At 38.2% G+C, this 12,794-nt stretch overlaps 1 protein-coding gene across 3 annotated transcripts in view; it reads right to left on the bottom strand.

Moving 5' to 3' along the window:
* The window catches only part of sbno2b (strawberry notch homolog 2b), a gene marked incomplete in the record, with an annotated part of 100,437 nt that overhangs the window by 70,351 nt on the left and 17,292 nt on the right, over positions 1 to 12,794 (bottom strand). For all 3 annotated transcript variants that reach the window (XM_014016760.1, XM_014016759.1, XM_014016758.1), the window contains 2 exon segments: positions 1,036 to 1,124; positions 4,051 to 4,282. In XM_014016760.1, coding sequence (XP_013872214.1) covers positions 1,036 to 1,124; positions 4,051 to 4,158 — 197 coding nt within the window.

Raw genomic sequence — 12,794 nt, forward strand, 5'->3', positions numbered from 1 at the left:
TATATAAACATAGCAACACTAAAATGATTACAATGTGTGCCAGGCTGACAGCATTTGATGACACATAAAACTGCCCTGTTGCATTTATTTTTTCTGTTTTAGTTTAGTTTAGATTTAGTTAAAATTATGCATATACATCCACATATATCCATTAAAAACTCTTGGATAACACTGAAGTGAAAAGCCTTTTCTCCCATTGAGGTAATTAAAATAGTTAAAATAGAATAACCATCCGTTTTCCCTTTTTTTAATTTCTGTTTTTAAAATGAAAAACAAATGACCAAGAAGAACCGTACACCGACTCATGTAACATACACTATATTGCCAAAAGTATTCGCTCACCTGACTTGACGAGCTTAAGTGACATCCCATTCCTAATCCATAGGGTTTGATATGACGTTGGTCCACCCTTTGCAGCTAGAACAGATTCAACTTTTCTAGGAAGGTTGTCCACAAGGTTTAGGAGTGGTTTTAGGGATTTCGACCATTCTTCCAGAAGCACATTTGTGAGGTCACATACTGATGTTGGACAGAAGGCCTGGCTCTCAGTCTCCACTTTAATTCATCCCAAAGGTGTTCTATCCGGTTGAGGTCAGGACTCTGGGCAGGTCAGTCAAGTTCATCCACACCAGACTCTGCCATCCATGTCTTTATGGATCTTGCTTTGTGCACTGGTGCACAGTAGTTTGGATGGGTGAGAAATACCTTTGGCAATATAGTGTACAGTATGTGAATGCACAAATAAATTATCGCTTATCAGCAGCATGTCAGGTGAAAATTTTGTGTCAATACAAAATTATTGGCTGGCCACTGAAAAACAGTGTGCTGGTAACTTACTCAAAACTTACACCAAACTTCTGCAACTTACACAATGTGATTGGACAACATTTGCATTTGGATGCATTTGCATAAGTTGTCTATAACGTTACAGTGTGACAGGATCTTCACTTTGCTTGAAATATTTCCTGCTGCTGCACTGGAGTTCATGTTCTGTGATAATGCAATGAACAATAAAACAAGTTTGTGTTGACTTACTGGTTTCCAGGTTGCATAGGGCAGCGTATGCTGTATCCAGGCTGCTGAGAGAAGGATCCCCAGGAACCAGGGGAGGCATACACTGAACTCTACAAACACAAAACAAACATCTGTCAAGCTAAATAAGGGTACAGCGCTTCCATTTTAAATCACCATAACTAGCAAAGAGGTCTCAGTAAAAGACCCCACATACTCTGTCTAATTCGAAGCCACGGAATCAGCTCTCATTAACGTAGCTGCATGAAGAAAATTGCGTCATTCTGTTCGCAGAGCAGCTTCGCCCACCTCTTCTCGACACAAGGCCCAGGTTGAGTATTGTGTGATTGGTCAGAAGTGTGTTCATGCTGAAATGTTCTCAGACAACAATACTGGCATTTTGCTTAAACCACTCGGGCTTCCAGGAGCCAGATGTGCGTCCAAACAACATGGATATGTTTGAGGCGCAGTTGTCAGAAAGTACGTCCATCTATATGACTCTTCTACACAACTATAACAATAATCAAATGGCTAAAAACACCAGAACAGACAGAGCACAAACATTGTGCAAAGAGAACTCAATCTGCCGAAAAGTACGGCACTCTGTTCGTTACACATCTGATGCCAAATGACAGATATCGGAGTGAAGAGACCCCTGCTGTGCCGTGTGCAGCAGTGGGAGGGGTTTCCCAACAGCTCTGCACCRCGTGTCTCATGATCTATGAAAGGTGTGTGCAAAAACAAAGCATGTGACGGGGACAGGACTGGCTTCAGATCGAGTCTGCTGGGCCCTCGAAGTGAAACGTGTACACAGAAGTTACTGGTTTCAATCTCATGGGGCAGTTTAAAGCAAATTTAATCTAAAATAGATTTGTTCAAGCCTCATTATTAGTGAACACTGAAACCACAAGCGCATTTTGACAATGAGAATCAATGAATAGGAAGTTCACACCAACTGTTTGACTCCAGCCATTTTGTTCAGAGTTACGYTGCCACCTGCATCTGATAACAGAAAGTGTGCAGGCTTCATTTTGTTTAACAAGCCCTCGCATAATCTGTGCAGCAAAATGAGAAAACGATCATCATCATGTTTTGCTTGTATGTGCTGAGATATTGAGAAATTTTCTGGAATTTCAACCACTTCTACATTATAACAGTGAGGATGGTGAGAAGTTCTTTATTGATGATGTAGATTCCAAAAATAAATAAATGATGTTTCACTTGTCATCAGGGAAGCTTTCTTTTTAATTCACACTCACCAGTTTTGACTAAGAAAGCTCCCTGGATGGGAAGCGAAACATCTTTAGCTACAGAATAGAAGTCCAGTTGTTCTGTTTTTTTAAAAGCTTCTTTGTTCCACTCAAAAAATGAAAAATAAATAAAATCAGGCAATTTCTTTGGCAAAGGRAACTTCAAATAAATCTGACATTGATTTTAAAATATTTATTTCTTATCAGTGCATCCGAAAACAATACTTCATTCTGCAATGTTGTAAAGACTAGTCAGAAAACAAACCAAAGTGATAAGACACCACTAAGTATGAGGAAGGAAAACTCGACGCCTTCATCGCTGATCTCCTCTACATGGAATTGCAAATATCTCCACAAGTGGGATCACTTCCTTTTTCTACAATTTTAGATGACAGATATTTTCCATGTCACATGAGTGTTAAGATGTCTAATAGTTTTTGTACTTTTAGCTTAAAGGGATCCCCGATGAGTTGTAACATTAGATTGTATTTAATAAACATATACTTTAACTGTAAAATAAAGACCATAAAAATACTGTAGGCTGTTCAGTTTTTATCATTTTTAAACTAAAAGTTTAAAAATATATTACACAGACAGGGCCATTTTATTTACATGCAAAGCATTCTGGGTAAATGATGACAACAACTAGGTCCTCGGTGCGAGGCTGCTAGTGAGCTAGAGAGGAGAAGGTAGAAATGACTCAGCCTGTCACTGAAAATATAGATGGAGGACAACAGAGCTGCTTCATGGAAGAAGAACCTCAGCTTAGCCTGTTAGCTTTAACATTAGCCCCAATGCTATCACCATATATATGTATTAGCGCAGTGCTACACATTCTCCTCTCGTCACTGAGGTCCTCCATCCACATGACAGAGAGGGGAACACAAAAATGACTCAGCCTGTAACTGAAAATATGGATGGAGGACCTCAGTTTAGCTTGTTTGTCGCACTAGCTCTGAGCTAATACATATAAGGCAATATAGCGTTGGCGCTAGCACAAAGGCTAACAGGCTAAGCTGAGGTTCTTCTTCCATGAAGCAGCTCTGTTGTTCTCCATCCATATTTTCAGTTACAGTCTGAGTCATTTCTACCTTCTCCTCTCTGTCAACGCTCTCTGGTTTCATTTAAGAGTCGATCATCAGATATTTTCCAAGATTAAACTTCAGGGTGGATATAGCTCGCTCACACCGAGGACCTATCCATGTCATCATTTACCCAGAATGCTTTGCGTGTAAATAAAATGGCTCCATCCATGTTAAAATATATATATTTTCAAAATTTACTAAACTAAACAGCCTACAGTATTTTTATTTCTACAGTTAAATATATGTTTATCAAATAGAGTCTAATGTTACAACTAATCAGGGATCCCTTTAAGGTAGATCTAGGAGGTGTTTAAATGGAAGAGAACATTTATTGAAAAAAAAAAGTTTCAGCCAACAATTCCATTATCAACACTTGTAGGTAAACGCTTACTGATCCTTTMCTTTGAAAAACATGCTTTACACTAACGTGCTTGAGATGTTTTTATGCAAAAAATGTGAAGAAAACATTTTGATATTTAAGAAATGTGGCAAAATACGTGATTTTATCTGTTGCATTATTAATGTTATCTGTTCAATAATACACTCGCACTTATCACGAAAATTTGATGTCACAGGGACTTTAAGATTATCTACTTAGAACAATAAATGTCCCATTCAAAACTCTCAAAATGAAATTCTCAACGGACTTTAATATTAAGGCTTAAAAGCTCTATAAAGCATCAATGCAARGAAAATAAATTCACCTCCATGGTTGAGGGGGCAACAGGGAACAAGCTGCGGTCCAGCTGAGGGCCTTCTGGATGCAGGTAGTTCTCCCCGTCCATGGCCAGCGCTGAGGTGAGGGTGGGCATCAGACCACAGCTTCACACATGACGACCAGCAGAATTAGACGATGCACCCGTTCCCCTCGGCCCACGCGCTGGCTGTGTGTGAAACCGTACGTCTAACAAGGGCAAGTGTTCTCCATGGCATGAGCTAGAAAGTGAGAGATGGGAGGCAAGACAAACAGAGAGGAAAGAGAAGTTGATTTGCTTCTTCATGTCAAACTAAAAACATCAAAACTTTGGACAAATGCGAAAAAGTGTGCCCCGGTTCAAAACTCAAGAAGACAACATTTAAATGCTCTTTTTACAGTGCAAATGCAAACAAATGTGATGAAAAAATAGAACACATTTATCTGAAAAACAAGTAATTTCCTCCCAATGGAGTAAAWAAAACACACTTTAGTCAGGTAACATTAACTACCAACATGAACTAGCTTCTTCATAAAACACTTTGAGAGTGTATTTATTAACTGGTCCCCCTCACTTGCCTGCATGTCGTCTGACATTATCGACGTTTACACTTTCATTAAAGAATCAATTCAAATCACAACAGGAGACACTGCAGAGCTGATCATAAAGATGCAGTAAAGTTACAAAGTCTTCTGCAGTACAGTGTTCACCAATAACACACATATAAAGTATAAGTTGTGTAGCATTTTGCACTCACAGGCTGTTTTATATGTTTTACAACTCAAGCTGCATACGTGTCAAACATAAACAAGTTAGACCAGTTAGACTGGACAGAATGAACAGGGGCACAGAGTTTATTGCAATGCTTCAAAAAGCCTCCAACATTAATTTATTTTTCTTTCCCACATTCACAAGCACACGAGATGGGATGTTTGATTTGGTGCACAATTCAGTGTCAGCTTACATTAAACAATGAATTTCACCTGGGTCAAGATGAATAAACTTTAAACAGCATTACAATTCTGTGAAACATTTACAATGTTGCTTTCAAAGACTCTGGATCAAAGATGTAATATTTTGAAATAAAAAAATCATTAGCTTGACCTCAACCATTAAAATCATCCATCTAGTAAAATATTAAATAGGACTGGTCAACCATGTTTGAAAAATACTTCAGCGTTATCACAGTTGTCACGAGCGTCTTTTATTCCACACTGGGTACTGGTAACCTGCTGCTGGCATGACTTTGAGGTGATCAATTGCCAAGTTGTTTCCAAAACCACTATGGTGCTATTCCAGGCAAGGATGATATTGCTGTGATCTATTTGTTCTCAGAAGTCAGAATTTCCAGAGTTCTAYGTTGAAAAAAATCAATTGAACTGCTCACAAAGCTGGACTACTGACACAGATAGCCAGACATTCCAGACCAGTCTCAACCTGAAAATCTAACAACTCGCATTTGAAAAGTTGTGATAGCTTCAGTTAAACTTCTTATTTGACCTTTCGCTCATTTGCATCTCAGTAATCCAGTCACTCACAGTACTTTCCAACCGTTAATGGGATTAGCAACTGTGAGTCTGAAATCAGAGCAATTCATTCCGTTTGTGATGCTCATCGCCTGGTCAGTGATCACTATCATTAGTGAATCCTTCTGGTTTTCCATGTTGTAAATGGAACTCGGTGAATCTGGGCTTGATGTCATTTCTATATCTGAGTTCAGACATCTGAGATAAATGGAACACAGCATATATTCAGCACAACACTCGTTCCATTTTGTGTTATAATAAGGACTATTTGAGTGGAACACATTTTGAAAAATATGAATGGCTGTGACTCAGTAATTTTTTATAGACCTTTATTTAAGCAGGCAAATCCCATAATTGAGATCTCTTTTGCAAGGAAGACCTAGGCCTGAACACAACCTATTGTACACGTTTTTGGTCTGTGGAAGGTAACCAGAGCGCCCTGAGAAAACCCATGCAAGCATGAGGAAAACATGCAAACTCTGCACAGAAAGAGCCCGAGCCCAAACCAGGGATCAAACCCAGGACCTTTTTGCTGTGAGACATCAGTGCTAAACACTGATGCTACAAATAATGGAGTTGTGTGTACGTGGGTAAATATTTGAATCGTATTTTTGCATAAACACCCCTCTCTAATTCTAAAGACTTAAAAGATCTGGTAAATAATCTCTTACCTTAAACACAATTTTATATTTTTATTTCAGCATATCAAATAAAAAAATAATTATTACTATTTTTTTGAGTGAGGGCGTCTGTCCATTTTGTTTAAATTTCAATCCAAACATATGCCTTTATCTTCAGATGTGACAAGATTTAATTTATACTAATATAATTTAACAAACAACAAACTCTAAATGAAATTATACCATCTTGTGTTTCACCCTACAGTTAATATGTATGTCATGCTTCAATTTTATATCCCTTTCCATCCAAATATTTAATAAATGTTTGTTTTATTTGTTTTCACTGTACACGCTAATGTTTGCATTCAATCTTAGTTTGACTTGTCCCAAAACAATTAGGCTGCTTTCCCACATCTTTCTGTCTTTATTTCAATCCTCCCTCTACTTTGTGACACCCCACAACCCCAGTCTGGACTACATGCCACACGTGTTCACTAAGAACAACGCTGAGGTAAGAAATTCTAATAGAGTTCTTGTGGTTCTAAATAAGAGCTGCTTTGTGTGTCTGAACGTATGTGTGCAAGATATTCCCAACTCAAATCGACAGCAGACACAAAAGAAAGCCATTTTCCCTGCAGGCTGCTGGACATGAGTGAAACAAATGTGGGTGAGTTTAAAGCAAAAGAACCAAAGGCAGATTTCCAAATCGCTCTGTTTGAAGCAAAATAATACGTTTTGTGAGGGGAAAAAAACAACACTTAAGAAATCTCAGGATAAAGTTTAGCAACTTTTGCTGACAAAACTATTTCAGTCAGGACACGTGATAGCTGAAACTGCTCAAATTTTATTAGCAGACAGTCTTCCTGCCACTCCATTACCCTCCAACCTCAGTTCAAAAGGTCTAACTTCTTGCTAAATGTGGTCATTTTTAAAGAAGCAATTCTGTGTCTAATCTGGTCTTAGATCATTTTACCAACAAACATACTGACCACCACAAAACATTCCTGTCTGCTATTAAAAGACATTGTCTCTTGTTGTCCCTAAAACCTCAACCCCTCCAGACAGCTTGAGAATAATCCATACCAATTATTGCACTATATTCCCTTCCTATAAATATTTTTGTTACCAGAAAACAGCAAAGCCCCCTACTCTACTCCCAGCATTGTCAGAAAGGAAGAGGGAGGTAATGAAGCAACCAGGAAAAAATGTTATGTATAATTCAGTTTTTTTTAACTACGTATACTTGGGTTTGAGGGCGGTATGGTGGCTCAGTTGGTAGAGCTGTTGCCTCTCAGCAAGAGGTTTACTAGATCAAAATCCAGCCGGGGACCTTCCTGGGTAAAGTTTGCATTTTCTCTCTGTGCATGCATGGGTTTTCCCTAGATGTAGGTGAGAGAGTGAATGCTCGTTTGTCTGGTTGTCTCTACGTGGCCCTGTGATGGACTTGTTGACCTGTCCAGGGTGTACACCGCCTCTTGCCCTCCTTCACACAGTGACTTATGGGCAAGAGTGACCCCGGCCAACCTGAAAGGAAGAAGCAGGTAAGGATAATGGATGGATGGATACTTGGGCCTCTGAATCTTCATATGACAGTGTAATCTCTTTGATCTGTTCATTTCATAGGTTACTACAGTTATTTTAAGCTGCTCTTGTTTGTGCCTTGCCTTTCCACTTCTTTCCTTGGGTGGTCTGAAACAAGGATGTGGTGAAAAATGATAACATTTCCAGTCTTCCGATTCACAGGAAGGTCCACATCTCAGTCATTTCAAAAGCACATTAAAAGTTAGTATCTACTGGACCATTTACACTTTCAATTCAACCCTACCTTGGCCCAGTGCGGGTTCAGCATCAGTCACTTTAGCATTGTAAAGGCCGACTCAACTGGTGGGGCCCAATTGACCTGGACTTATTCTACCCTGGCCCATGTTGTTTGGATTGAGCAGAGAGCCACCTTGATGTGGGTGGGATCATAATACTAAACAAGTGTAAATCTTGTTTTGTTTTATTTGCAACACAACGATATTGAACATCACCAAGCTCATAGGAAAAGTACTGATGGCTGTATTAAACCATCCACCAGTATGATTGACGAGAGGGCAGGGTGACAGAGAACTATAAGCTAAAGGTAGCTAAAGTTAGCTTGATGTTGTTTAGTTGTGAAAAAATGTTACAGTCACTGCAGACGTTTCACACAGAGTTACACACATCTGTGTGACATAACCCACCTGGTCAGTGAACCAGTCCTGATTGTGTGTTGGTGGCCTCCACTAACCAGCTGGAGAACGGAGTAGTGTGACTCCTTTAAGCTGCTAAGTCACAATTAATGCTCACGAGGAGAACAACCAGCCTGCCTTGTGTGTGTGACATACTATTGACAAATACTCACAGTTATATGTGAAGTTTGAAAATGAAGTTCTAACTCCATCCATATTCTATTCTTCTGAATTCACACAAATATGAATGGCTGATTGTCTCTAATTCGACTTTTTGCTTTTCTAGTGAAAAATAAACACAAACATTTGTTAAGTGTAGTGACAAGAGTAGTACTTGAAGAAAATTATGCACATGGGGGAAATGGTGAATTTTTGWATGAAAGAATCATAAATATATTTCTTCACATTTTACAAAAGATCTCACTATTAAGTAGCTAATCTTCCTTTGTTTTACTTTAAATGGCTTTTCCATCAGTAAACCTGAGCATACAGCATGTATAGACATAATTTATTTTTTAAACAACCAATAATACACAGAACTGATAAAGTACAATAGTTTGTATCCTAAATATTTTAGTGAATATCTTTTTTTAATTTAGTGACTTTCATTACTTTAACACATTTTACACATTATTTTACATATAAATGAGGGGTCATTTTCACGTTCACAAATTATTTTCCTTATTTACCAACAGATTTAATCAGCTGATATTGACCATGTTCATACATATCTACGGTAACCATCCATCCATCCATCCATTTTCTGTACACGCTTCTTCCTTTTCAGGGTTGCGAGGGTCACTGGTGCCCATATCCAGCAGTCACAGTGCGAGGGGCGGGGTACACCCTGGACAGGTTCTACGGTAACTATTTTTACCTAATAGGAAAATGAAGATCTAGCAGCATCTTCGCTGTAGCTCACAATTCAGTTTTTTAAGTGAGAATGTTTTCCTATATATTTTATTTTTAAGTGTTCAAGTTCCTTTAATGGTTGTTAAATATACATTTTAAGTTAAGCAATTACTGATTATTAAAGATCGGCATCGGCCATCAAAAACCTCGTATTGATCTCTATCCCTCTATACCTTATGAATAGGGTTGGGCAATATTGGCAAAAAAAATTAATCACGATTAATTGTGGTATTTAGCCAATAACGATTAATTTGATGATTAATCCCCTGGAGTCCCCGGACACCCTTATGTCCTAGTCACATGACCAATTTAGTAAGAGAGATTTGCTCTTTGTAAAAATCTGTTCCAAATTTTGTCAAAATTACAGACTTCAGGCTATAAACCAAATTTTAAATTGTGCTGATAGATAAATACATTACTTTTTTTAATGTTCGTCATGTTTGAAGCAGAAAGGAGCACCAAGCGGACTGACTGGAGGCATTAATCGTATTAATCGTCAAGTGCCAAAAAATAACCGATTAATGTTTTTCTGACGATTAATTGCACATGATATGATTATGCTCAACCCTACTTATGACACCTTAAGATCCTTGACAATTAGCTTCAACTTCAAAAATTGTAACTTAATAAAACTAGTTTCTTTCAGCTCTTGACATTTTATAATTAAGAATTAGCTCTACGCAAAAAAAAAAAAAAAAAAAACGGGAAAAAACTCTTGAGTTATATAGGCCTGCTCTTGTCATTCATCCATGAAAGGAACACAGCTATACTTTCAACACACATTTTCTGCATTGGTGTCAACATACATACTTTTCTCATGTGACAGGCAGCCCCTCGGGTATTTTCCTTCCTGTTGTAGCCTGCTAATGCCTTTGCAGCTAACTTAAGATCACTCAGTCCAATGAACAACACTGACTCATCCCTCGCCTGAGTCCATAAGCATCAGAAGTAATCAGGGTTAGAAATAATCATGGTCCAAAACAGCAAGGGGATCGTTAGCTGGTTATGACTGTTGCAACTGGTTGGATTCATTAGCGACTGTGATGAAATATTCATAAAAAGAACAAGTTACTTTCCAGGGAAACACAGGGCTCAGTCACTCAAAACAGCTTACATTATTAATCAGCACACAAAGATTCTAAACTTGGCCTTGTGTGGACACACAAATGGCACATACTTTTAAACACAAACACTTTTAACAGCTACTTTTGTTTTCTGATGTCCCATTTCGGATGTTCAAGTAGGATTAGAGTAAGGGCCATAATGCTGATAACAGCCCAGCAGGGCCTGAAATTCACTGCAGGATTGCGCATTATGTGATCGATCCCCCCAATTTAGTTTTTATAATGCGGGAAACTCCTGCAGTTAGACCCTGTGACGTTGTTGTGACCTGTCCAAGTCCATCACAGGGTCTAATTGCCTTGACAAGGCTAGAGAGATAACCATTGTTGAGGGGCCCATAACCTTGTCGGCTCAGTTGATTAGCACATCAGACCTGTAGTTGTAGTAAAAATACCTGACCCCCGACACACACACATACGAAATAAAAAGTATAAAGTATAAACCCCCCTACTCCTAAACATGTAATTTAACTCTAATTTCAAAAGAAATTTTCAGGCACTGCAGCAGAGTAATTGAGTAAGTTACCATCCAGAGAGTAACAAAAACTGCAACTGAATCTGGCATCTTATCACAACCTGGGTAAACAAACTTGGTCTTAACTAGGGCTGCATCGATGGCAGTTTTCCGGCTATCACTGACCACCAATCTTTAAAAAAAAGTCTGACCTGCCGATTTCAAGTTTGGACAATACAGACTTTTTAAATAATTGACACTGTCGAGTGTTATATGACCACAATACACCTTCAATGTTCCTAGGCTATCTTATTGAAAAACAYTGACTAATACCCTTGAAACAATACAAACTTGTTTTAACTGGACAACAGCCCTCTCTCACAGCACAGTAGCTGAGTTTTCAGGCGTTTGCAGATAAGATTGGCTTCTCATGTAAGAATCGGCCAATCACCAGTCTCCCAAAATTAAGGAAATCAGAGCAATCTAGTCTTTAAAGTATTTTATTTAATTTCCATTATTCAAAAAATGATCAGCACTTCCTCTGGACTGGGCCTGCAAACATGAAGGTACTGAGTGAATGGGAAATTCTTTGAATGACCTGCTCTCACTGAAAAGAAAGGTTAGAAGGTTTAGCCTCTAATAGAAGTTAACTATTAATAAAATCTTTACAATCCCATTTCAAATGGCCATTTAACAACAGTTTGCATTAATGATGAATGTCAAGCATTATGTGAATAAGACATTGAAGTAATCAGTTCATAAAATAAAAGTTTATTTTAGTGTTTGAGGTTCAGATGATGGCTTTGTTGTGGTAAACATAAAACACAGGGAAAATAGCTATGAAGTAAAGAGAAGAAGAAAGGTAACCACATGGTAGAAACCAACAAATAAGGTTGAAGTAGAGGAACCCAAAGAGCATATGAGAAGAAACGCTGAATGGTTTGCAGCCGCTTGATGACATTCATTTCAGAGATAATACCTTTTCTTCAACTTCAACTAGTAGCAGCCACTAGAAATAGATCAAAGGCTGACTAAATCAAAGAACGAACAATCCATTTAGCTGCCTCTTTGCCCCATTTTCCTCCATCAAATCATTTTCTCAGAACTAGAGGATGATGACACATCCTAGCTGCATGCAACTCTAAACTTTATAGCTTTGSTTCAGCCAGTTATAAGAAAAAGAAAACCACCTTTTTGAGTTGGTACAGTATACACATTGTCTGGACACAAAAACACACAGATGTGCAAAGTATTTTAGTGTACATTCTGTTAAATGGCAACAGAGCAGCTGCTTGCATAAAACATTTAATTCTTGTGACAGAAATAAAAGTGTTTGAAATAAATAGCTGCATCGTGAGCTTCACCTAGATAATGAGCAATTCAACCATAGTGGGTTACAAGAACAAACCGAACCACTTTTCCAATCCTCTTTTTTTTTCTTGTGGTCGATTTTTACTTTCCGAAACTTTTCTCCTTTATGTTTTCTTACACTCATATCAGCCCTTTCGATTCTCAAAATTTGGACTTTCTCCTTCTCCATTTATGTCACACTCCCACGCCATATTCTCACCTTTTCACGAAATACCACATATTGCACTTATATTGCAACTCTTTTTCTTTCCAATAAAGAATTGTTACTGTTCTACATTTATCCTTCAGTAAGGGGTGACTGATATAGTAAAAATATCACATCACAACAGTAAAGTCACAATTACAATTTTTCATTAGGAGAGGAAGGGCTTGCCCTTCCTCTCCTAATGAAAAATAGACTGGGGCAGCAGGGGGAGTTGAACTCAGCCTGTTCCTGATGCACCTCTGTGCCACCAAACGAGTTAATTTCGATATTGGCATATAGTTTTAATTTTAGCTTAGCATCTAGAATGTACATTGTATTTGTACTTTATATA

The sequence above is a fragment of the Austrofundulus limnaeus genome, unplaced genomic scaffold (assembly GCF_001266775.1).
Source record: "Austrofundulus limnaeus strain Quisiro unplaced genomic scaffold, Austrofundulus_limnaeus-1.0 Scaffold153, whole genome shotgun sequence".
Lineage (NCBI taxonomy): Eukaryota > Metazoa > Chordata > Actinopteri > Cyprinodontiformes > Rivulidae > Austrofundulus > Austrofundulus limnaeus.